We start from the raw sequence: 26,790 nt of genomic DNA, 5'->3' as shown, positions 1-26,790 counted from the left end.
TCTATCTTTGACGCCTCATTTCTCTCTTTGGCACCCCTTACCCCCACTGTCTCTCCAACCCTTTTCTCCTTTGGCTCCTTCTCTTTCCCCTCTTTCTGCCACCCTATTTTCTTTCCTTGCAACCTCCATGAAGCTACACCAACGGCCACGTGAAATTAGTCTGTGGGCCACAGGTTGCCCGACCCTCACAGGCAGCTGCACTCATCTAGGATGAGAGGAAAAAAGTCCATGCAGCTTCTTTCTTGGAGATGAATAATTGCCTTCAAAGGCAGGACACCTTCACAAAGGGGACTGTACTCTGCCACCTATCCAAACAGAGAGCTGTGCACTGTAAATTAGAACCTGTGGCCATCCTTGTTTCGGGGAGTGGAATGAAGCTGGGGATTCAATTTTTTGAAATGTCATACATTGCTGTTATCACAGGAGGCAACCCAAGAGAGTGCCTATAGTAAACAGGAGATGAACCAGTTTAGGAGCTGTAAAACAAGGTTCCTTTATTGGGTGCCCCCCCAAGAGAAGCCTAATGGGGGAGCAAGATCAGATGGAGTGTTAATACTGTGTGCCCCCCAATGCTTATCTTGAATATTTCACTAAATCAGCCACAAGTCACAATTTGCATCTTTCAAAATTTTCAGTTTTCCCGAATTCTGCGAATTCTGCAGCCCAATAACATAGACAAAAATGTGCATCTTTGAGGAAAATGCGCATAACAATGCATATATTAGTGAAACATGAAAAATACTTCCTAATTGTTTGCCCAAAATGTGTCTGTTAGGCAAAACTGCATACAAAAATGTGTATGCTAGGAGAAATTCACACTAAAATGCTGATGAATTTTCATGATGACTTTTTAAAAAATAATAATAATAGCCAACTGATGTGGAAATGTGGAGGACTGAACTTAAGACTGTAAAATGAGAAACTGAGGGAAAGTGAAATAGACAGACTCATCCATCCCTAAGCACTGGTGGGCCCTCCCAAGGTATGGTGGCCTCAGCAGCTACCCTAGCATGCCGGGGGCTGGCGCCATACCTGGTCAACAGTGTGACTTGGTCACTGTGGCTTTGTCATCTTGATGGCATCCTGTCTCTTCCCAACAGGGCAATGCAGAAGACAGAAAAGAACATGAGAGGCAGGCTGCAGGGACACATTTGATGCTGTTGCTCCACCACGTGATGAAGCTGAAAGCTCGCTTGTACCCAGGAGGTGGTGCGCTTGATGCACGCTTGACAGACTCCACAGTTCTGATGGAGATCTTCTTAAGCTTGAAACTGTGGGGGGCCTTGGCAGCAGACTCTTCTAGGCTTCCTCTGTGTGAGGAGGAGAGCAGGCGGACGCTCCCGCGGACAGCAAAGGGGGTCTCCTTGCTGGAGGGCAAGCTGAGTGTGTTCGAAAACATTGCTTCGGTGCTGAGCAAGGAGATGGCTGCCTCTCGCCAGAAGATTGTGGCTTTCCGGAGCCAGAGGGGCCTTGACCAGGACATGATCCGCGGCTTGGAGCTGAAGGTAAGTGTTGGGGGGAAAGGCTGTGGCTCAGTGCTAGCGCGTGCATGATTTGAATGCTGCCGGAAGTCACAGGTTCAATCCGCACTACCTTCTCCACTGAAGATGTTAATATGGGGATAGGAGCATGTGGCCACAAGTGGCTCTTCAAGTATCCTGATCCTAAATGGTGAAGGGCTTTGAAGGTCAAAGCCAGCACTGTGAATTGGGCCCGGAAATGGACTAGGGGCCAGTGCAGATGGCATAGCACTGTTGTGATATAATCATAACTCCTAGTTCGTAATCCAGCAACTGCCTTCTGCATGAACAGTTTCTGAACAGTCTTCAAGGGCAGCCCCATTTGCATTTGGAATGCATCAGCTGACATCTCCCAAACATCACCTGTTGAATGGTGATTCCTGTGCTCATCGGGTGGGGTGGGCATGGGTGGAATCCGCAACAGAAAGCTTATCTGTCCCTATTTAGCCCCTGTTGCTCTCCCCCCCCCAAATAGGCTGGCAGGTGGGATGGAAGGATCCATCAATTCCAGTCCTCTCAGTTTCTCAGTTTCCCCCCCATCTTAAATTTAGTTTGCTACATTTTTGGAGGGATTTGCGATTATTTTTAATGTTAAAAAAGTCAGCATTTTAGAGCTAATTTCTCGTAATAATTTCATTTTTGTACGCAGCTTTGACTCATGTTCACGTTCGTGCAAGCAATTTCTCCTAACAGAATGCATTTTTCTATGTTATTTTCCCCAACATGTTCATTTCTGCACACACTTTGGCTTCATGGATGCATTTTTGTAAACATTGTTTGGCTGGAGATGTGCATCGCAAAACTCGGATAAACGCTCATTTCAAAGGACGGCTGTGTTTTGGTTCTTGTGCTGTTTCGGGAAGTATGAATTTGGTAGATTCAGCTTTAAAACGAGAATCAAATTCCTTCTGCATCCCCAATGGCAATCCTATTGTTCCTGGATGGCTACGGCGTGTGTGTGATACATGCATTTTTGTAAACATTGTTTGGCTACAGAACTGCATTGCAAAATTCAGAAAAGTGCGAATTTCGAGGGACGGCTGTGTTTCGGTTCTCAGATTGTTTTGGAAAGGGTGAATTTGAGAAATGGTCGGCTTTAAATGCAAACTGAATTGCATTTCTCTGCCCATTCCAAGCCACTTGTCCCTCCACCCAGAATAAAGATTTTTCCTTTCTCTAATAGATTACAGATCTGCAGCGATGCCTTATACAGAAAGACACAGCTCTGAGCAAGCTTGAGGAGAGGCTCCTGTTGTCTGAGCAAGCATCTTACGATGGCGTCTTTTTATGGAAGATTATGGATGTCCACCGGAAGTGCTACGAAGCTGTGTGTGGGAAGTTGTGGGGCTTCCATTCTCCCCGTAAGAATCTGCCGTGTGTGTGCGTGTGTGCAGTAGGGATGAAACGATCTGTCTGTTTTGGTTCCCAGTTTCTCATTTTTCCAATGTTAAATTCAGTCCTCCACATTTCAGCAGCAATCTGTGAATTTTTTTTTTAAAAAATCTTCATGAAAATTCTCCACCATTTGTGTGCAAATTTCTCCAAATAAACACATTTTTCTAGGCAGTTTTGACAAAGGTGCACATTTTTGCAAGCCATTTCTCATCATTTCAGGCCTTTTTGCGTGTTATTTTCACTTGTGTTCATTTTTATGCACACTGTCCCCTGATATATGCATTTTTGTAAATGTTTAGTTGGCAAGCTGCATCTCAAAATTCTAATAAATGTGAATTTTGAAGGACAGCCATTTTTCGGTTCTCATATTGTTTCGGAAAGTGTGAATTTGACAAATTCTGCTTGAAATGCGAGCCGAATTGAAATTGTCACCCATCCCTAGTGTGTGTGCAGTGGGCAACTGGGGCGCTGCCCCACCAGCCTACAGTCTATGGGACTGAGCTGATGACATGACTCTCAGTTTTGTGTCGATGCCAAATGAGCCTCACCAACCTTGGGAACGATCAATGAGGCTATAGATTATCATGGTGATTTTGCTGGGGGATACAAGGGTTCAGTCGGTCCCTAAGTTCAACAACATCTGAGGGTTTCCTCCACTCCCTGCTCAAAAACATGGTTTCTCAAATGCTTTGGGGGTCATGCCAAACATGTACAGTGGTGGGATTTGGGGGCAGATGAGGAAGAGACATGTCCCCTCTTCCACACAGTAGGAAACAACTCTTCCATCCATGATGTGCAGTTTTTACGTATATCATTTTTTAAAAGTTAAAATCTGCTACTTGTTGGACTGGGGGAGGGGGGAAGAGAAATTTGGTTTGGTCTGCATTTTATTGTGACCCTGTCCAATTTGCACTTTTTGAAACAACTTGCAGACTGAAAACCAGCTATCCGTCAAAATTCAGACTTCTCTGAATTTTGCAATGCAGTTCTCCAACCAGATGTGTATATGAGGATTTTAAAATGCATATATTAGTGAGAGTAGTGTACAGAAAGTGCACCACTGTAAGGGAAATTCCTTGCAAAATGTGTGTGCGGAGGTTGGGAGAAATGCTGATGGACTTTCACGAGGATGTTCACGTGGCAAACTGACGCAGAAATATCGAGCGCTGAGTTGAAGATTAGAAAAGCGAGAGAAACTGAAACTGACCTCTCAGGGGTGTCCTTTGAGTTGGTCAAAAGGATTGATCTACTACCTGATCAGTTGACTAAATGTTGCAACTCTTGGCAGACCAGTTTGTAGAAGGATGTGGTAGGGAGATCCTGGAGACAACGAGTTACATCCAATGCTACTCCTACTCAGAGTAGATCCATTGAAGTGAATGCAGGTGGCAAATTTAGGGCCGTTAATTGCAATGGGTCTGACTTAGGTGGTTAATGCTTTTTCAACGCCATTGCTCACCGTATGCGTACATAAACACATGAAAACAGGAAGCTTCCTTATATGGAATCAGATCGTTGGTCCATCTGCTAAGCACTGCCTGCACTGCCTGGCAGCAGCTCCCTGCGATTTCAGATTGGGCTGTCTCCCCAGCTCTACCTGGAGATGTCAGGGATTGAACTGGGGACCTTCTGCGTTCAAAGCAGATGCTCTACCACTGAATTACTGTCCTTCATCTAAAAGTAAGCCTACGGCCATACTATCCTGAACACGCCCAATCTCGCCTGATCTGGGAAGCTAAGCAGGGTCAGGCCTGGTTAGCACTTGGATGGGAGACTGCCTGGGAATACCGGGTGCCTTAGGCTTAGAGGGAGGCAATGGTGAACCACCTCTGAATACCTCTTACCATGAAAACCCTATGAATACATCCAAAAAAGATTCATAGGGTCGCCATAAGTCGTAATCGACTTGAAGGCATATAACAACAACAATCTAAAAATGAAGTAAGACTCCAGTCCTCATATTTCTGAACAAGAGATGCTGTTGGGGATTGAACCTGGGACCTTCTGCATGCAAGGCAGGTGCTCTCCAGCTGAGCTATAGCCCTTCCCCGTAGGTTCTGTGGGATATGAATGGGCCACATTCTCCCCAGGGGAAATGTATGGATTCTAGCTAGTGTTTCACTCCCAAGTTTTTTCTTTTCAGCTTTCTACACTTCACGATACGGTTACAAGCTCTGCATGAAGATTTACCTGAACGGCGAAGGGCAAGTCAGAGGGACCCACCTCTCCCTCTTTGTGGTGCTCCTGAAGGGGAAGTACGATGCTCTTCTCCAGTGGCCTTTCGCACACAAGGTAAAGGGCTTGCGCTCCTCTCCACGGCCCTGGAGAAAAATATGTGCAAAAATGAACATGTGTGGGGAAAGTGTGCATAGATAATAACAATTTATTGCCCACCTTTCATCCTGAGGTCCCAGGGCAGGTTACAACAGGTTAAAATGCATCATTAAAAACAACGAAGAAGAGCTTAAAGTCACAACATAACAAAAAATAGGGTGGCTCCTAAAGTATATATATATCTCAGGTGTCAAAGGCCAGGGTAAACAGGAGAGTCAGTGCACGACAGAAACTGTATAACCTCTGTGAAGAGGGAGTTCCCCAACACAGGGGCTGCAGCAGAAAAGGCCCTGTCTCCTGGACCACCCCCCCCCCAGGTTCTGAGGGCAGCAGAACTATCAGGAAGGTCCCTTCTGCTGATCTCAGCACTTGAGAGGCTCTGTTGAAGATATCTGGGACCGAAGTCATTTTGGACTTTAAACACTATCATGAACACCTTGAACTGGGCCCGGAATGCAGATATTAGTGAAAAATAACATACAAAAATACATCATAGCCGGGAATTACCTGCAATAATGTTTACATGCAATAATTTTGCAATATTGCATGCAAAAATGTGTAATTGGACTCCTCATGCGGACTTTCATTTTCATGCAGACTCTTTTTCTTTTTTAAATCACGAACTGATGCAGAAATGTGGAGAGCTGAATTTCGAATTGGAGAAACTGAGTGAAACCGAAATTCAGTGGCAGATGGTACCTATTGGGACTGGTAGGGCGGAAGGCAGACAGGCCAACAGTAGGTGGAGCCTAAGCCAATAACAGGCAGAGCCTGTTGTAAGTAAGGAGGCAGTGAGCCGGCTGAGGGCAGACTGAGCTCGGTGGGGCGGTGCCTCAGTTGCCCCAGTGGACCAGCCTCCACCGCTGAGATTGACATATTCATCTATCCCTTAGTGCTCTTGCACTCATGCCCTGCTTCTGGGCTTCCCAGAGGCATCTGGTTGGCCACTGCCAGAACAGGATGCTGGACTAGATAAATAGGCCTTTGGTCTAGTCTAGCAGGTCTCTCCTTATGTCTTAGCTTCAACTTGGCTAGGGCTCGCCCGTAGTATGCTGTTGACTGAGTAATCCATCCAAAAATAATTCCTCTTGCAGCTTCCCTTCACCCGCCCCCTTTTGCAGGAAAGATTTCAGACCGCATTTAGCTTTAAAATGTTTTGCTCCCTCTCTCCCTCGAAGCCTGCTTTGTCTCTCTTGTTTTTCCATCTGCTGACCTTGAGATGTGGGAAAAGCTGCTTTTGCTTATGGAGCGAGCACCTGCCATTGCAATGCGTTTGCTTATTAATGATACATGAGAACCAAAACATACGCACACAACCCAGAAGGGTCGGTTTGCTTGCACTTCAGATCTGGTGGCAGTAAGCCTCTGAATACTAGTTGCTGGGAATTGCAAATGGGGAGAGGGCTGCTGCTGCGCTCAGGTCCTGCTTGCAAACTTCCCATCAGGGCATCTGGTTGGCCACTGCGAGGCAAGGATGCTGGTCTACATGGGCCCCTTTGGCCTGACCCAGGAGGGATCTTCTTATGTTGTTATTGAGGGTGGGGTGCCTCAGTCCTGGGGGGCATATTGTGACCTTCCAGGCCTCTGTAGCTGGCCTGTGGCCACACCTTCTCTACCTAGGCCACATCCCTCACTGCCCTTGCTTTGCACCTCCCTTGAGTGTTTTGCATGGATGGAATGCGGCCTTAAATTCTGATCGTGCCTCCTCCTTGCTTTGATGGAGGATAGAGAGGGGTGTGTGAGCATGTGTAGAAATATGCCTACAGTGCATAGTTAACATCTATGTTCATTGCTCTGCCTCTGGCCCCCTGAAGGTTGTCCTGAAGCAAATGTGGCCCTCAAGGTGAAAAAGCTTCCCCATTCTTGATTCTTATGATCTTAGACTTGAGTTCATTTGCCTTCCAAGCCTAACCTGTTTTTCATTGTCTCTTCCCCGCCGACACACAGGTAACTTTGATGTTGCTCGATCAGAACGACGGAGAGCATCTTGTTAATACTCTCCACCCAGATCCAGCCTCTGCTTCATTTCAGAAGCCGGTGACTGATATGAATGAGGCCAGTGGCTTCCCCAGGTTTGTTCCTTTGGCCAAACTGCATTCACCGAAACATGCCTATTTCAGAGAGGGCACCCTTTTCCTCAAGTGTGTTACGGAAGCCACTTTGTGAAGGTTTGAAAGCCGAGGCAGGTGACAAAACCGAGGGTTGGCGGCTGCATTGGAAACATCCCAGGAGCTGTAGGGCTGATTTGCATCTGCACTGAGGCTGATTTGCATTGGCAATAGAGCTGATTTGCACATTGCAGTTACTCATGGGATGGTTACAGTGTGAAGCAATGTGCTTTTGGCTGCACATTCTGTACGGTGGGTGTGTTCCCCCAGTTTCCTGCCTCCATCTCTGTGTCATGAGTTCCAGTTCAGTGTGTGTGTGTGTGTGTGTGTGGCATTATGTTTGTCATGTTGATGTTCCATTTTAGATGCAAAAATGTCACAGGGTGGTGCTGCAAAGACACAAAAGTAGCCATTTTTGTAAACACAGTGAATGCTTAATTAGGGTCGGGTAAAGGATGACTGTGTTACATTTTTTTTTTAGGACTGCTAGTTAGGGGAGCCAGTGTGGCGTAGTGGTTAAGGTGTTGGACTACGACCTGGGAGACCAGGGTCCGAATCCCCACATAGCCATGAAACTCACTGGGTGACCTTGGGCCAGTCACTGCCTCTCAGCCTCACGAAAACCCTGTTCATAGGGCCGCCGTAAGTCGGAATCAACTTGAAGGCAGGACATTTACATTTAGTCCTGCTTAGAGCAGACCCCTTCAAATAAATGAACGTGGCAAACTTTGGTCCATCAATTTCAGTGGGTCTCCTCTGAGTAAAACTTGGTTGGCTAAAACCCTCTGTTGCCAGCCTTCCTCCTGACATTGCAAGTGAGCAGCTGGATGTAGAAAAGGAGCTTTTATTTTACGTCTTTAAAATCAATAAACAACACTTAGAATACTGGAGGAGAGAAAATCCTGGCTGGGAAACAAACACCATCAAGAAATAAAAAGACAAGAAAGCAACTACATTAAAAAGCTCTGCCAGGAGTTTCTATTTCCTTATCAATGACAGCCAAGATAGGCTCCGGTCGAAAAACAGTGTTTCTACTCCCACTGCAACTGTGTGCAGCTAGGCTGGTGGATTAATAGGAGGCAAATCATCTGGCAGAAATCCCTTTTGCTGCCTTTGATCTTCCTTGCTCTTTCAACCAGCAGTGCCACAATGGAGCTGGCAGGGACCGGCAACAGGTTTAATGAATAAGCAGCAAGTTTAAGTATTGACATGGCTATGAGTGGCAGAATGAGAACATCAGAAGAGCTTGGCTGCTGAGTCAGGCCAGTGGCCCATCTAGTCAAGCATCCTGTTCTCATAGTGGCCAACCCAATGCCCATTATGGGAAGCTCACCCACAACGAGGACCTGACTATGTTCTCAGCAACTGGTATTCAGAGGTATACTGCTTCCGACCGCTGGGGGGGGGGAGGAGAACATAAGCCATTGTGACTAGCAGCCACTGAAACCTTTATCCTCCACGAATTTGTCCAGTCCTCTTTTAAAACCATCCAAGTTAGTGGCCATCACTAGCAATGGAACGATCCGCCAGTTTTGGTTATTGGGTTTTATTTTTTCAGTCAAATGCCATTCTCCACATTTCTGCAAGAATGTGTGTGTGTGTGTGTGTTTTAAAAAATCCATACCTTCCCAATTAGTATCAACTAGCACCTACCCTGTGGAATTCCCTCCCCTTAAATATTAGGCAGGTGCCATCTCTGCTATCTTTTCGGCGCCTTTTGAAGACTTTCCTCTTTCAACAAGCCTTTTAAGTTGAGACCTATCCCAGTCTGCGTCTGTGTTAGAATTGATTTTAATATGTTTTCTTTAATAATATGTTTTTAACCTTAAAAAAATGTTTAAAGCTTTTTAAAAAAATGTTTTTAACGTTGTTTTGTTTTAATGTAAGTTAAGGTCATTTATGATGTTTTAAAGTGTTTTTAGCGTTTCTGCCCTGGGCTCCTGCTGGGAGGAAGGGGCGGGATATAAATCAAATAATAAAAATAAACTGATTTAAAATAAAATTTCTATAAAGTCCAGTATCAATGGTACTTAACTCCATGCAGGATTTCAAATATATATCCTGCGGCACAGAATCTATGTTGGAGATGTGAAAATAATAAAGCCAATTATTTGCATGTATTGTGGAGCTGCCCTGCGATACAAGGACTAATGTGTGTAACATAATATCAGAAATGTCTGAGACATGACCGGATATTCTCTACCAAATGACCCTAAAGTATTATTGTTAAATTTTCTTGATGGCGTAATTCTAGAATCTGATTTAGACATTATTTCAAATCTGTTGACAGCAACAAAATAACAATTGCTAAGGTACAGAAAAAGAAAGAAGCTCCATTAATTTTAGGCTGGTTTAATAAAGTCTGGGAGACAATATTAATGTTAAAACTGACATACCTTGGAAGAGAGAAAAAATGGACAAGTAAATAGGTTTATAGAACGGTTGTCTTTATTTATCATGTTTTGGAACAAGAAGATACAAGATAATATTTACCCACATTCTTTATATACAGGACCATAAAGGAATATGATCACTATGAAAAGGGAAATAATATATGTTTTATAAAGCTTTGCATATCGCACACAATGTGCATAATTTCTTTCCCTCTGTTTACTCATTGATTGTACCTTCTCCATTACGTTATGGAAAGTTATATGGATTTTGTTAATTATATGTAAATAAAATTATAAAACAATCCATTTACATGCTAATTTTCCCTAATAAACACATTTCGTATGCAGTTTTGACTAATATGCAAATATTGCCTCCTAGTATAATGCATTTTTGTATGTTATTTTTTATAATACATTTTTAGGCACACTTGCCCCTAATATACGCATTTTTGTTAAACATTGGTTGGCGAAATGCATCGCAAAAATGGAATAAGTGTGACCTTTGAAGGATGACTGTGTTTCAGTTCAGTTTCAAAAAGTGCAAATTTGATAGATTCAGCTTTAAATGTGAAGTTAATCAAATTTCTCCATCCTTATACATCTTCCTGTTAATCATTTTCAAAGCATTTTCCCTGACACTTTCCAAAGCACAAAAAGTGTGTAGTTTTTTAAAATAGATATGTTGTGCCAGGGGAACAGAGTGCTTTAATCCAATTTAAATGTGCAAACCTAACATTCCAATAGGTGCAAACAGCCATGGTTCAGATACGACAAAAATATTCTTCACGGCTACACATTTATTTGCCATATTGGGATAGCAAAATGTTGTTAGGCCAGGTGTCCATCTGCTGTGAAACAGCACTGGTGCCAGGCAGGGACACACAGATCTGTCTCTGTTGGCTCTCTCAGATTCTCATTTTCCCCAACCTTAATTTCAGTCCTTTGCATTTCTGCAACAATTTGCATTTAAAAAAAAGTAAATCCCCATGAAAGTTTGTCAGCATTTTAGTATGAATTTCTCCTAATAAACCCATTGACTTATATACAAATTTTTGCAACAAATGTTCCCAAATATAATGTATTTGTGGCTGTTATTTTTCACAAAAAGCTGCATTATTAGGCACACTTTACCCTATATGCATTTTTTTTACCCGTTGCTTAATTGAAGAACAGCATTGCAAAATCTGGAGGGGTGTGGATTTTGAAGGATAGTTGTGTTTCGGTCCACATTTTGTTTCAGAAAATGCCACTTTGTTAAGTTTGACTTTAAATAAAATTTTATTATTTATTATTTATTATGAATCAAATTTCTCCCCATCCTGAGTGGCAGGTGGGGCACAGCTCAGGCTATGGGGCCTTTGAAACTGTATAGAGCTTAGGGCCTCAGCATATCTTAAACTGGCCCTGATCATTCTGCATATGCACTGGCTCCCAGACCTTGCTCCTTATCCATTCCTTGAGGTTTCTCTGTGCCGGGCGTCTGCACAGAAAGTTTCTTTCCAATGAAAAAGCGAAAACTGGGGATGGATTCCATTTATGATGAAGATGATGATGATATTTATACCCCACCTTTTGGCCAAAGGCCCTCAAGACACCTTGCAAAAAACACAAATATAAAATACAATATAAAAATGCATCAATAAAACAATACAAAATACAATCTGCAAAATTAAATAACAATACACATAATAGCTCTTAATGGTGGCTTTATCTGTGGTACAAGTAACTGCATTTTCTGTGTTAAATTCCAGTCTCCTCAAAGCCAGCTGAACTGCATTTGCAACCAGGTCTATAGTTTCATATGTTTGTTGTTGGGAGGGGAATGTCCTGATTTTCTTGGGCGTCCAGCTGCCCCGGCGATGATGAAGCAGACTGCCTGAACTCTTCACTCCCAATGTCTCTGATCGTCCAGGACAGAAAGGTTGACTTGTTTTGACTATGCCTCTTGGTGACCAGCAGCTCAGAGTAGTTCGCTCCAAGATCCTGCGCTAGGAGGTCGCAACAGAGGCAGAAGAAAAAGCCTCCAGTGAGAGAGTTTTGATGAAAGTTTTCACCTGGCTCACTCAGACTGGCATGTTGAAATGAGCTCCTTTAACCAAGGCCCTGTTGGCAGCCACAAGTAGAATATCCCCATGAATGACCCAGGATCTGATCTGAACCATCGTTCTTCGGGGCAGATTCTTCCTTGTGGTCTTCTCTTGAATAGCCTCAGCTCTAAAAGAGGAGGCTGTGGCTGGCAGAGCGCCCTCTCTTCCGCGCTTCTGCTGGGCCCATCTGGAACCCATTGGATGGTGGCATATTACAAACACCTGCTTTTTTTGTTTCTAGCTTTCATTCCTGTGGATCTGCTATGGACACCAGGCTTATCTAGGAGAGCTTGGTTTTCACAGCTGGGCTGCATGGGCTGGCACAGATCTCCTGAGCATGCCTGGAAGGTCAAGGAGCGGTGCTTGAATATGCAGGGCAGACCCTAGTGGTACCTGAAGAAGGCAAGGGGAGGACCTGGTGTAGAGCCTGATGGACATGGAGGGTGTCAGGACCAGGAGTCAGAGTCAGAATCCTCTTCACCAGGGACGGAGCTGAAGGGTTCGCAGGGCCAGTCGCAGGGGTGTTGCTACGTGATGAACTCCAAGGACTCCACCATAGCCTCTCCCACCCCGTTGCCATTAGGGATGGAAAGATCTGTCCGTTTCGGTTCTCTGTTTCTCATTTTTCCAATGTTAAATGGCCTTATAGGCCCCTTCCAACTCTACTGTTCTATGATTCTATTTCCACAGCAATGTGCAAATTTTGTTTTAAAAAATGCTCATGAAAATTCTCCACCATTTTAGTGCAAATTTCTCCAAATATGCACATTTTTTGTGGGCAGTTTTGACAAAGGTGCACATTTTTGCAAGCCATTTCTCATCACTTCATGCCTTTTGGCGTGTTATTTTAGCTCATGTATTCATTTCTATGCACACTTTCCCCTAATATACACATTTTTGTAAATGTTGTTCAGTTGGCAAACTGCATCCCAAAATTCCAATAAATGCAAATCTCGAAGGATGGCTGCGTTTCGGTTCTGATATTGATTCGGCAATTGCGAATTTGGTAAGTTCTGCTTGAAATGCGAACTGAATTTTGTTGGAAGATTCAGGACAGACAAAAGGAAGTACTTCTTTACTCAGCGCATAGTTAAACTATGGAATTTGCTCCCACAAGATGCAGTAATGGCCACCAGCTTGGATGGCTTTAAAAGAAGATTAGACAAATTCATGGAGGACAGGGCTATCAATGGCTACTAGCCATGATGGCTGTGCTCTGCCACCCTAGTCAAAGGCAGCATGCTTCTGAAAACCAGTTGCCGGAAGCCTCAGGAGGGGAGAATGTTCTTGCACTCGGGTCCTGCTTGCGGGCTTCCCCCAGGCACCTGGAAGGCCACTGTGAGAACAGGATGCTGGACTAGATGGGCCACTGGCCTGATCCAGCAGGCTCTTCTTATGTTCTTAATTGAAATCCTCACCCTTCCCTAGTTGCCATTGGAGGTTGCTAGAGAAGGGCGGCCCCCTGTTAAGTAGAGCAGCACCTTGCAGGGCAGGTGGTGCTAACAATTATGATGCCCCTTGTGCTACTGCTATGAAAGGGTGTAGTTGCAGCTTGTTCCTTGCTGGAGCAAATCCAGATCTCCGAGTTCCCCTGAGCCTGACACTGGTTGGGGAGGGAGGGAGAGAGAGAGGTGGGGTGGCAGCACCAATTGCTGGCCCTGCCCATTTGCTAGCATGCGGCCCCCAACAGATTACCCCCCTGGGAGTGTGTTCCACAACAGACAAAACACTCCTCTGCTCCGCACACTTACCTGGGAGTAGGTCCTACTGAACCCTGCGAGGCTTGTTTCTGAGAATGCATGGATAGGATTGCACTGTGAATTGCTTAACCCCTTCATTGGCTGATTTCAACCGGTTAATCCCCTCCAGTGTCTTTAACTGACGGGATGGGCATAGCAAAGAGTCACTGGGCTCATCCTGTGACTTCACAACACAGCATCACTTCAATCAGCTGATGTCATCATCAACAATATTTTAATATGCTTTTAAGGATGTTTTGTTGTAATATATTTTAAGTGTGTTATGATGTTTTAGAGTGCTTTTAGTGCATTTGTTTGCCGCTCTGGGCTCCTACTAGAAGGCAGAGCGAGATGATATCATCATCATCACTATCATTAATAATAATAAGAGAGATACATCTTCTAATAATAATAATAATATTAACAACAACAACCCAGAGAAGAGCACAGTGGGATGACTTTGTTTTGCAACTCTTTCTTTTCCCAAAGAATGCTGCTGAGGCCTTGCCATTTGACCTGATGGTGCAATGTAAACTTTTTGCCCTACTTTTTCTTACGTTAGGTTGACCCAGACACCACAAAGAGACATTATAAAGAAGAGATGGGCAGAGAAGCAAGTTGCATCAGTTATTTATAACCTCGTTGTGTCATCATGACTCACAGTTCTCCGTCATGGCTCATTGCAAATTTTAGACCTTTGAGTGCTTGTAAACTTTTTTTTCTTGGGGCCGCAGAGTGGGAAGCATCCAATTCCCCGGTAAGTGTCTCAGATGCACCCCCTGGGGAGGGAGAGAACCCTCCTGGAAGCCATGTGCCCTACGTGACAGAGGACAGTCCTCTGTTTAGAGGCATTCTCTGTTTCACAGACGGGGAACAGGCGGTTCTGCTTTGCTCCCTCTAGAATGTTTTTGCCTGGCTAGGAAGTGTCCTTGAACTCTGATAATGCCTCCCGATTGTCCGGCTAGAGAGGGCTGTGTGCAGAAGCTAGCCTACTGTACAAAGGTAAAGCTTAACATGTGTTCCTCTGCTCATTTTTGATTGTGGCCATGTCCCCTCCAGAGGCATGTGCAAAAAAAAAAAGGGGTGGTGAAGCAGGACCAGTGAGGGGTGTGGCCTGGGAAGAGTTCCAAGGGCCAGAAACAAAGGCCTGGAGGGCCATGTCCAGCCCCCAGACCGGAGGTTCCCTCACCACAGCCCTAGGGTCTCTAGAAGTTCAGTCTCTGGGGTAGAGATTGGATGCATCTTTATTATTATTTATTACTTGATTTATATCCCGCCCTTCCTCCCAGCAGGAGCCCAGGGCGGGATATAATCTTGTCGGTAGTGTATGCATGTCTGAATGCACATGCAGTGTGCAAGACCAAACATGAGCTGAAGCAGAAGTTGACATTTGGAATGGCCCATGTGGAAGGCTTTGGTTGAGAATCAGAGCCCTGGAAAAGTATCGTGGACGGAGCCCTCGCTCTCCTCTGATGGTGGCTTTAAAGCTTTACATGTAACCATCTCTTAACCATCTTACCCAGAACTGTGTGGGCTTGGTTTTTTCCCCTAAAAAGTGCCCTCTTTTCTCTGTATAGAAATATATCGACCGTTTCTTACAGGAAAAAAACAATTTTGTACAGTGCTCGTGTTCTTTACGATACGCGACAGAAGAAAAAGCCCAAGGCTGTCGATTTTTAGGCTGTGTATATTTGCCTACCCTAGATGATAAGAACTGCCTCTGTTCTCTTTGCAAGGAGAGGCTACTCAAGAGCCAGCCGATGTCTCCTCAGGTCGCATTAAACTATAGGCAAAAGCTGCGGAGTACTTTGCTCTTGATTTAGCTTATGTATATCCCACTGGGAAGTACAGCATATAAGTAATATATATTTTATAGCGCCTTGAGACTATTTTTAGCAGTAGGCATCTAAAAAATATAATAATAATAATAATAATAATAATAATAATAATAATAATAATAATAATAATAATAATAATAAATAATGGAAGCCAGATTTCGACTGGACATCAGGGAAAACGTCCTGTTAGAGCCATACGACAATGGAACCAATTACCTAGAGAGTTAGTGGGCTCTCCGACACTGGAGGCTTTCAAGAGGCAGCTGGACAGCCATCTGTCGGGAATGCTTTGATTTGGATTCCTGCATTGAGCAGGGGGTTGGACTTGATGACCTTATAGGTCCCAACTCTACTATTCTGTGATTCTATGAATAATAATAATAGGGCGTTTTAGACTCTGGAATTAATGGTCTTGTGGGCAAGGCTTTTTAGAAGACAATCTATGCTATTTCACTTGCTTCAAAATGCGGCCAGCGGCCCTGCTGCATTTAGGGGTCCTGCTTATGCCGCTGAATGGGGTCCTGGACTTCTGCCCCAAAGTCCTGACCTGGCACAGTAGGAATGAGCGAATCTGTCAACTTTAGCACCTCTGTTTCTCATTTTTTTCCATTCTTAAATTCAGTTCAATTCTCCATGTTTGCTATTTTTTTTCTAAAAAAAGGCCTTGTGAAAATTCAGTGTATTAGTGCCAATTTCATACACATTTTTGTATGCAGTTTTGCCTTATACACATATTTTTGCAAAGACACTTTCCCCAATGTAAGGCATTTCTCTGTGTTTGCACTAATATGTGAATTTATTCTCACTTTATTATATGCATTCTTGTACGCGTTACACGGCTGGAGAACTCCACTGGAACCTTCAGAAAAGTGCAAATGTTGAAGGATAGCTATGTTTTGGGGCACACATTGTTTCAGAAAGTGCAAATTGAAATGGAAATGGCCTGCCTTCAAGTCGATTCCTACTTATGGCGACCCTATGAATAGTGTTTTCATGGTAAGCGGTATTCAAGGGGGGGCGGTTACCATTGCCTCCCCCTGAGGCTGAGAGGCAGTGACTGGCCCAAGGTCACCCAGTGAGCTTCATGGGTGTGTGGGGATTCGAACCCTGGTTTCCCAGGTCATAGTCCAATACTCTAATTAGATAAATATAAATTCAAGCTGAACCGACTTTGTCCCACCTTGACAGCCCTACTGAGGAAACCCAATCTTTCCTAGTAAGCAAGTGATATCCCCATTAATCATGAAACTAGCTACCATTGGGGTGTGATGTTTAGGGGAGGGGATGATTGCTCAGTAGCTGGAGCAGGCACTTTCATGCCTCAGTCGAACAACACAAAACCCCTTTTTCAGCCTGCGATCCCGATGAATTGCTCCTAATCAGAGGAACCAATTGCAGGCTAGATGTCAGAGCCGGTGCCAGGCATGACTGGGCCCTTGGGCATCAGACTGCTCTGGGCCTGTGGCGCCTGCCCACCTACCTCTCCCATTGCCTCGTGTTAACTGCTTGTGCACTGCGTGCACATGCATACTATCAATCAAGATGGTGGCGGGGGCTTCCCTAAGGGCACTGATGCCCTCGCTGCCATCTTAGTTGATGGCATGCATGTGCACTACGCCCCTTAGGGAAGCCTCCATTTCCATCTTGGTTGATGGCAGGCATGGGCGCACAGCGTGCACAGTATTCCCAGCAATGGGAGAGGCAGGCGGGGCATGTGTGCAGGCTTATTGAAGCTCACATGGTCTGTATTGGGGGGGTGCCTGGGAGCTCCCTCTCTGTGATCTACGAGAGAGTCAACACTGCCGCAGATAGCAGAATGGGAGCGCTACTCTCCAAATCTAAGGAGTGTTATGGAAATTTGTATATGCAGAGATCGTCAGCGATCTGAGATGCATGTGTGCCAGTGTGTGTATTTATCTAAGTAGAAGGCTACGACTGGGTCAAGGGCAGCTGTGAGAGAACTAGAAAAGGTCCTCAAATGCAAAGATCTATCACTGGACACCAAAGTCAGGATCATTCAGACCATGGTATTCCCGATCTCTATGTATGGATGTGAAAGTTGGACAATGAAAAAGGCGGATAAGAGAAAAATTAACTCATTTGAAATGTGGTGCTGGAGGAGAGCTTTGCGCATACCATGGACTGCAAAAAAGACAAATAATTGGGTGTTAGAACAAATTAAACCAGAACTGTCACTAGAAGCTAAAATGATGAAACTGAGGTTATCATACTTTGGACACATCATGAGAAGACATGATTCATTAGAAAAGATTGTAATGCTTGGAAAAACAGAAGGAAGTAGAAAAAGAGGAAGGCCAAACAAGAGATGGATTGATTCCATAAAGGAAGCCACAACTTACAAGATCTGAACAGGGTGGTTCATGACAGATGCTCTTGGAGGTCACTGATTCATAGGGTCGCCATAAGTCATAATCGACCTGAAGGCACATAACAACAACACAGGCTTTTATCCTGCATTTAAATCACTGAGACTTAGTAAAATAAGAAAAGTTACTTTATTTCTAGAAATACATAGTAGATAGGAAAGGCATACCTAGTTCTAGCTCACTCACTCAGTTGGAGGAGCAATGCCCAGACGTGGGTCTTGCTCTCATGGCTCAGGAGAGAGAGCAAAGACAAAGGTCTCCTCTCTCCTCGGACAGTCGGATGGCAACGGAAGGAGGGGCAAATAAGCTTCCCTGAGCATATCAGTTTACAATGGAAGGAAGTTAGGTAGAGAACAGCGCAGGTAAAGGTAGGCAAGCCTAGCCAGCTGGAGGACCCTAACTCTATCTTCCTTCTGGAATGCAGAACCCATACACGCTCTTGCCCCACTTCCACAGGGGCCCTTGGCCAGGGCCCAACCTGGCCACCCTCTGGTGCTGGCCCTGGTCTGACCTGTTATTGTTTATTGAATTTATACAGTAGTATAGTGGCAAATTCAGAAGTGCAGAGTCCCTTCATGTTATTCACAGCCATGCCCCTTCTCCCCTTTTTTGCTGTAGGTTTGAGAATGAGATCCTTGTGAATGCCTTTTCCCACAACAACAAACACTCCTAGGAGCCAATCAGCCAGGAGGAGGAGAGTGTTAGCTACCGAAGAAGAGTCTTCCCAGTGGCTGACTCACCTTTTCCCCCTCTGATTGGTTCCAATCAGCAGGAAAATATAAGGAAGCATGTTAGAAGACTCTTCTCAGTGGCTAACACACTCCCCTTTCATGCTGATTGGCTCACAGCATGCTGGCAATATAGGGTCCCTGCTCCTAAAAAAGTAAAGGGTCTAAGAACCTCCCCCCAAGCCCCTGGACGACTACACCCCTGAGTTTAGATGTAATTATGCTGTACATGTTATTTTGGAATATTATTTGTTTCTAATAATAAAGGGTTTTTTTTGTGTTTTAATTTAAACCCACAGTTACCAGGGGCAGTTCCCGCAGGGCAGGCTCTAAAGGCAACTGATCTTTGCTGTTGTTTGTCCTCCGCAGTGTGAAGGCATACTGCTTCTGGACATGGAGGCTCATGCACTGTCCTTACATTATGCACACTTCGGGATGTACAGCTCCTCCAGCACCAAGATTCCTCTCTCTTTCTTTTTGCTCAGAGGTTCTTGGAGAGGGCCACCCACCCTTACGCAACGGAGGGCTGCGCCACGGGCAGGATGCAACCCAGGGGGCGGGCCGGGGGGCGGGGCCCGGGGAGCGCCGGCTGCGCTAATTGCATAAGCCGAACGTAAATAATTCGCGGGAAAAAAGAGGGGGGAAAAAAGATGGCGCTCCGGAGCTTCAGCATCTTCAGTTTGCAAGAGCCGCCTAAGGCGGAACAGACACCTTTCTGAAGCGAGGCGGGGCGTGCAATGGGTCGCCGCGGGGAATCGGCTCTCTGAGCTCCCCCGGTGGACTCTGAGAAAGTCCGATCGTCCGGGGGGGTGTATTTTTCCTTCCCCCCCTCCTCTTCTTTTGGCACTTTCCTCTTCGCAATGGAGCAAGACAGGCGCTGATCCCGCAGGAAAAAGAAGACGCGTTTCGATACAGAAAATCGGTGAGACTGTGCACCGGGGGGGGGGCGCGAAGGGGGTGTCTCCGCGGGCAGAACGAGCCGATTCGCAGGGAAGCGCTGGCGGCGGCGTGCCTTGGGCTGGAAAGGGATTGGTAGCGTGCACAGGAAAGTTTTTCATCTCGGAAAAACTTTTTTAAAAACTTGCAAAACGAAAGGCACGCAGGTTTTCAACTTTTCCTGACCGGGGAGCGGCTTGTTGTTGTTTTTTTGAACGAGTCGTGACAACGCTGTGACATTTCTGGGCTTTTTAGTAATAATAATTTATGCTGCGGGGGGGGGGGCGGTAATCGGCTACGTCCTGCTGAGTAGAGCCACTGACAAGAACGCGCCTATCTTAGGCTGCAACCCAAAACATGTCTCCTCAGAAGTAAGTTCTGTTGGGTTCAGTGGGACTTACTCCCAGGCAAGTGTATATTGGCTTGCAGCCTTCGTCCTCTCTGTTCACTTCATTGGGTCTACTCTGAGTAGGATTAGTACTGAAGACCACCCCAGATCTGCAGGTGCGCCCTTGAGTGCAAGGTCCCACATGGACTTCGGCAAGAGAGTGACTTCCGAGTAAACCTGCCTTAGGATCGCACGCCGGTCACACCGGCAAGCCCGCGCACGTTGCCTCTTGAGAGAGCCGCTGTCCCATCAGACTCCGCGGGGTTTACTCCGGAGTAAAACGTGCCCGGGATCGCCAACTCTTCTCGCTGCACCCCGGGATTGTCAGTTAACTATTCCTGCAAACTTCAGGCTGCGGCCCTTGGCACGCTTTTTTGCCCCGTTGAGCTACTTCCGAGTAGGCAGGCAGAAGATCGGGAGGGAGAGAGAAATCTTCTTTTCAAGTGTAACCATTTCCGTATGCCTTTAGACGCGCAAGATTATAGAAACGCGCTGGCGTGTGTCCCGCACAGTTCTACTCAGAGTAGACCCGCTGCAGTCAAGGGACCGAAGTTAGGCGTGTCCCTCGGGTTCCGGGGGGGTGTCTCCTCCGAGTAGGGCTCACCTCGGCTGCAACCCCCTCTGAGTTTTGCAACGGTGGGAGTTTGGGCAAAAGGGCGTGTTCGTGCCCGCGCCTGTCCGTGCAGATCGTTGATTGACAGTTGCTTGTCTTTGTGTGTGTGTGTGTGTGTGTGTGTGTGCAAACGGGAGAAATCCGATCCCATAAAAAGAATCAGGATGAAAGAGAGGGGGCCTTCTCCCCCAGACCCCCTTAACTGCGCAGATCCTTTGCTTCTTTTCCGGTGCCCGCGAGAGGCTTTTTTTCCAGCGACCGCATCCTTCGGGGCCTCTTTCGGTTTGACTCGACGCACGCAGATCGCGTGTTGCATCTCTCTCATCTCCCCACCTGGCCTAAAATGGATTTTCTTTTTGAAATGTTGCATGGCTTTTTTTTTTTGAACCAGCCAATCAGAACGCGGCTCATAGTCAATTACACGCGGGATGTTTGCAAATTTTTTTACAGAGTTAATTTTTTTCTTAAGTCAAAGATTCCTCCTGGCTTCTTCTGAGCCGAGAGGCCACAATCTTGACAGACTTCCCCCACCCCACAAAAAAGCAAAACAAAATGGCAAGGGTGTGTGTGCTCACCTAACACAACACTCATTTGGAAGAGGGGCCTGTCAAAGAATATTATAGCTCAATGGAACCTCCATGTTCAGGAATAGTATAGCTATAGTATAGATTCTGGGCAGGGACATCTCTTCACCCCCACACCGGAGGGCTGTATTCCAGAGACTGCATGCCAGTGGTGGCCGGGGCCAGGGCCAAAAGTAGGCGGTGTTATAACGAACCCTCTCTCTATCCCAAGCAAGCAAGAGGCATTATCAGTTTAAGGATGCTTTCCAGCCAGGCAAAAGCACATGAAGGTGCAAAGCTGGGCCAGTGAGGGGCATGGCTTGGGGAAAGGGGTGTGGCATGCTGGGGCTTCTCCAGGCACCTGACATCCTAAGCACTTGTGGGTGGGCTACGGGGCTTGTCAGGAAGGCTAAAATGGAAATCCTTCCAGTGACTTTTTGGGTGTATGTATGAAATCCTGTTTCGTTTTAAAAACATCTGGTCACCATGCCAGATGTACACACTCCCGGCGAACTGGTTTAGCGATGAAAAATAAATAAGGGGCTCAAATAAAATAATGGGTGGGTTGCTCCTTGCGTCCCCTGACATCCGCCGCTGTGTAATTCAGTTAGGCCATTTCAGACTTCCTGGCTTTACAGGGGGTCCCTCCTCTTTAGGTGGTACTTTGCTCACTTCAGTCCAGCAGTGGCTGGCGTCTGTTGGGACTGGTAGGGCGGAAGGCAGGGAGCCCAACAGTAGGCGGAGCCAGAGCCGATGATGGGCGGAGCTCAAGCTGATGCCAGGCGGAGCCTGCTAATTCTACTTTTGTCTGCATCCTCCTCCCTGCTGACTTCTGCAAGAGGCTACACGGGGACTAAGGAGGAAGCTGACAGCCGGCACCCAGTTGTAAGTAAAAAAGCAGGCAGGTGGGGACTGCTGGCTAAGGGCAGACTGGATTTGGTGGGGCGGTGCTCCACTTGCCCTGATGGACCAGACTCTACTGCTTCAGTCCAGCTCTGCTGGGTTTGGGGGCCCTGCTGGTCATTCTGCTGAGTGGGGCCCTGGATGTCTGCTCCTCAGAGGCCCACCCCGATGTCACCACTGTTTGGCAGTGCAAGGATTTCTGGCAGTCCTTCTAAGATGCAGAGTAAAGTGATTTTTTTTAGTTCAAGGGCTGCTGAACTAAAGTCAAATAGTGGCAGACTGATGTTCTTTTGAGTGTGTGTGTGTGTTGGTCTGGCTCGTAGGCAGCTTAAAAGTTCAGGGGGAACCCAAAAATTCTGTAATAAATTGTATTATGTATTTTTCGTACAAGCAAATGGGAGGGAAGTTTAGGTGGGGCGGCCCCCCAGCCTACCCCTGGCTATGGGTCTGGTGTTGGGAAGCGTCTTTGATTTCCATTTTGGGTTTACCATTGGCTTGGCCAGGTGGCTTTTTCTTATTCCTCTTTCTCAGGCTGCAGGTACAGATTTCGTTCTTTGCTGTTCGATGCCTTCTGTCCCACTTTCCCTTTATCGATGACGACAACTCCTTGGAGGAAAGGCGGGACAGAAATGTAAATAAATGTGTAAATAAGCCCCCTCTCCATTTCATCCTCACAACAACCCTGTGAGGTAGCTTAGGCTGAGAGTTAGCGACTGGCTCAAGGTCACCCATTGAGCTTCTTCATGGCTGTGCGGGGATTTGAACCTTGGTCTCCCTGGCCCTTGGAAAGTGGAATATACTGTAAATGTAATAATGATAAGATTTGTTTCACTAAAGCCTTATTTAGGTGTTTGTTAAATGTGTTCATGAAGAGGCTGCAGGTCTGCACGCTCGTAGTCTTTTCATAGAATCATAGAGATGGAAGGGGCCTTGTAGGCCATCGAGTCCAACCCCCTGCTCACAGCAGGAAATCCACAGCTAGAGCATCTCCCGCAGATAGCTGTCCAGCCTCTGCTTGAAGACATCCAGCGAAGGGGATCCCACCACCTCCCTAGGCAGTCGATTCCATTGCTGAACTGCCCTTACTGTCAAGAAGTTCCTTCTAATGTCCAATCTGAATCTACGCTCCTGCAACTTAAAACGATTAGACCTAGTCCTACCCTCTGGGTCAGCAGAGAACAAATCTGTACCCTCCTCTATGTGACAGCCCTTCAGGTACTTAAAGAGTGCAATCATGTCACCCCTCAGCCTTCTCTTCACCAGACTGGACATGTCAAGTTCCTTCAACCTTTCCTCATAAGACTTGTTCTCCATACCCGCTATCATCCTCGTCGCCCTCTTCTGAACCCGCTCTAATTTGTCTATATCTTTCTTAAAATGAGGTGTCCAGAACTGAACGCAGTATTCCAGATGAGGCCTGACTAATGCAGAATATAGTGGGACTATTACTTCCCTCGACCTGGAAACTATAGCTCTGTTTATGCAGCCCAAAACCGCGTTTGCCTTTTTTGCCGCAGCATCACACTGCTGGGTCATGTTCAACTTGCGATCCACTACAATTCCAAGGTCCTTCTCACACGCACTACTGCTAAGCCGGGTATTTCCCATCCAGTACCCGTGCATTTTGTTTTTGTGGCCTAAATGCAGAATCTTGCATTTGTCTTTATTGAATTTCATTTTATTAATTTCAGCCCAATTTCCTAGTCTATCCAGGTCCCTTTGGATTTTATTCCTGTCTTCCATTGTGTTAGCTATCCCTCCCAGTTTCGTATCATCCGCAGACTTCATAAGGCTTCCCTCCACCCCATCATCTAAGTCATTGATAAAAATATTGAAGAGTATCGGCCCCAGGACAGAACCCTGTGGCACTCCACTCGAAACCTCCTTCCAGTCCGAAGCAGAGCCACCGACGACCACTCTTTGAGTACGGTTTTCCAACCAGTTGTGAATCCACCTGACAGTATTTCCATCTAGTCCGCATTTGACCAGTTTGCTAATCAAAAGGTCATGGGGGACTTTGTCAAACGCTTTGCTGAAATCTAGATAGATGCAACCTTCCCTCATTGAGCCATATGTTTAAAGCACCCCCCAAGAATCCTGGGAACTGTAGTTTTCCCCTTACGGTGCTGCAATAGCCAGTACCCTTAACAAACTACAGTTCCCAGGATTCTTTGGGGAGGGGGAAATGTGCTTTCAGTGTATGTTGCGGCCACAGCCTACATGTTTGGCTGAGGGTTTCCCACTTGCAGAGAGGACTGCAGCTGTGTTCGGCCAGATGCGCTCACACACACCCGACCTCTCACTTGTGGAGGGAAAATAGGGGCTGGAGAGGGCAGGGCAGCCCCATGGCCCTCCCACAGGTAATAGTGAATGGATGCGAGCAGAAGAGGTCTAAGCAGGGGCGGCCGACATCACAGCCTTCAGATGTTGGACTAAAACTCCCATCAGCCCCAGCGGCAAGCATGGCCAAAGGCCAAGGATGATGGGAGTTGTAGTCCAGCATCTGGAAGGCACCACACTGGCTACCTTGGACTATAGTCTCCATAGGAAACTGGTGTGCTGTCCCCCACCCCGGTCAGCTATCACAACATGTGGCATGCCAAGCCAAATCCAGCGTTTAAAATGGGTATTTTGGCCTGCCGTGTCCTTGACAAACCATTTTGATAGCTGGTTGGCCTATCATGGAGGACCCCAAACAATGCAGGGAACTGAGGTTCGCCGTACACACTGTACATTTAAAGCTGTTCCTGTGCGCCCCCCCCAGCAGGAATCCTGATAGCTTCAATTTGCTAAGAGTGCTGGGAATTGTAGCTCTGTGAGGGGTAATCTACAGTTCCCACGGTGCTTTTTGAATGTGTGCTTGTGGGGGAATGTGCTTCCAATGTATGGTGTGTTTTTAAGAGTGTCCAAATCTGCCCGGAATTTCCTGACAGTTGGTGGGGAAAGTGGTGAAACTGTTCTGTAAGGGGTGAAATGAAGCTTGGGGTTTCTTACAGCAGGCAGCTGAACAGGGACAGTCCCGGGTTCGGATCCAAGAAAGTGCATCTATAATTATTCAAGGGTTAGGTCCAGGAAAGCCTCCTCTTCGGATGGATTTTCCTCCATTTGTCCGTTTGAAACCTTGACTGTCCCTGTTTACGCACCAAAGAAATATGATGATGCTTTGATATTTTTACTATGTTTTAAATACGTTTTTCCTCTTCAGTGGTATTGTGTTTAGCACTGCCGTGTTTGCCACCCTGGGCTCCTTTTGCGGGAAGGGCAGGATGCAAATTTAATATAGAATAATAATATTTTTGTTTCCAGTAGCGGACAGCGTGGTCGGGCGCTGCCGCTCGCCTGACCTCTGGTCGGCTGTGTTGCTGCTGCTTACTGGGAGGCAGAGGGGAGGGGCCAGGCGGTGCTGGTGAGGTCAGCCCAGTGCAAACGCGCAGGCCGGAGCCCCGGATTGGCTCTGTGGTGCCGCCGCCTCGCTCCTCCCCCTTTACCTCCTGGTAGGCGACACCACCGTAGGCGACTGGGGGCCAGGTGAGCAGCGGTGACCCACCGTGCCTTTCTCTGTTCTTTTCATTGCTTGGAACCATTATTTGTTTAGAGAGTGCCATCAATGGGCATTGCCTTAACTCAGCAGCAGAGCATCTGCTCTGCATGCAGAAGGTCCCAGTTTCAATCTCCGGCATCTCCAGGTGCCCCACCCTGAAAAACTAGAGTGCTGCTGCCGGTCAGTGTCGACAGTACTGAGCTAGATGGACCAAGGTTTCAGATTAGGTACAAGGCAGCTCCCTGTGTTCATCAGGAAAAGCCAGAGTTCAGTGGCAGAGCGTCTGCTTTGCATGCAGAAGGTCCCAGGTTCAACCCCGCCGCCTGAAACTCTGGAGAGCCACTGCCAGTCAGTGTAGCCAATACTGACCTAGATGGACCAATGGTCTGACTCGGTGGAAGGCAGCTGCCTCTGTTCCTGTGGCCTTTTACAAAAGCATCGGTGGGCAGGTCCCTGCCTTGAGAACTTTACAATATAAAACTTGATAACGGAGGTGGAGGAAGGAGGGAGAAATGGAGGGAGGGTAAAAAGGGGGTGAGGAATAAGCATTTCTTTCAGTTATTATGTACTTTGATTCAGTTAATCTTTTTTTTTTAATTTGTAAATGTGCACCCGCCTTTTAAGGCAGGCATGGGGGACCTTTGGACCTCCAGATGTTGCTGTACTAAAACTCCCATCAGCCTCAGCAAGCCTGGCCAACGGATGGTGGGAGTTGTAGTTCCGCAACATCCGGAGGGCCAAAGGTCCCCTGTGCCTGTTTTCTGGTAAGAACTCTTTCGGTGTGAAACTGACAGTCGTATCAAGGTTGAAACCGTGAGCCGCTAGAGTGAGACATGAGGATATTGAGGGGCTCCTGCCAAAGGCTTCCTGGAAAAGGTGGGCATGTGTGTGTGTTTTTTTTTAGTCTTCCGGGGTTTGTGTGCTGTATAATCGTGGGGCTGACAATCAAACTCAATGAACTCCAGACCTTATTCTTGGAAAACCAAAGGCGGTTTCTCATAGTTTGGAACTGAATGCAGAATGAGCTCGCTTGGCACGGGGCCTACCTCTGTCTCCAACTCTGATTTAACAAGCAACAGACTGCGCTGCCTGTATCCTCCTGCTAAGTGGTGCTGGCTGCCTCAGCTGGCGAAAGCGGAGGAATCCCTGTTGAAAGAAGCAAGCTTAGGAAGCCTGCCTTATACCGAATCAGATCATCACTTACAGAAACAATCGCACGCTCTTTCCCTTTTTACGTTAGCCGCTCATTTTTCCTTCCTTCTTGTCTCCTTGACATTCTTTTTTTTTTTTAACTGCAAGCCCCTAGGGGCAGGGACC

General features: G+C 46.5%; 2 protein-coding genes and 1 pseudogene across 4 annotated transcripts in view; all 3 read left to right on the top strand.

Moving 5' to 3' along the window:
- The window catches only part of TRAF1 (TNF receptor associated factor 1), a 41,230-nt gene extending 31,230 nt beyond the window's left edge, over window positions 1–10,000 (top strand). Inside the window, exons 8-11 of the mRNA XM_061604488.1 lie at window positions 1,101–1,505; window positions 2,704–2,881; window positions 5,059–5,207; window positions 7,197–10,000. Of these exons, the coding sequence (XP_061460472.1) occupies window positions 1,101–1,505; window positions 2,704–2,881; window positions 5,059–5,207; window positions 7,197–7,415 (951 nt within the window). The 3' untranslated portion in view covers window positions 7,416–10,000. The remainder of the gene's footprint in view (window positions 1–1,100; window positions 1,506–2,703; window positions 2,882–5,058; window positions 5,208–7,196) is intronic.
- On the top strand, window positions 4,600–4,718 carry LOC133374086 (5S ribosomal RNA; annotated as a pseudogene).
- Window positions 10,001–19,149: 9,149 nt separating the features above from the next.
- PHF19 (PHD finger protein 19) overlaps window positions 19,150–26,790 on the top strand; it is a 43,067-nt gene continuing 35,426 nt past the window's right edge. For all 3 annotated transcript variants that reach the window (XR_009759753.1, XM_061604011.1, XM_061604010.1), the window contains exon 1: window positions 19,150–19,451. The gene's annotated coding sequence lies outside the window, so the exon portion shown is untranslated. The remainder of the gene's footprint in view (window positions 19,452–26,790) is intronic.

Source organism: Rhineura floridana, chromosome 20, assembly GCF_030035675.1.
Source record: "Rhineura floridana isolate rRhiFlo1 chromosome 20, rRhiFlo1.hap2, whole genome shotgun sequence".
NCBI classification, from domain to species: Eukaryota; Metazoa; Chordata; class Lepidosauria; order Squamata; family Rhineuridae; genus Rhineura; species Rhineura floridana.
The sequence above is the reverse complement of the archived record's forward strand: the minus strand, read 5'-3'. Positions and strand labels throughout refer to the sequence as shown.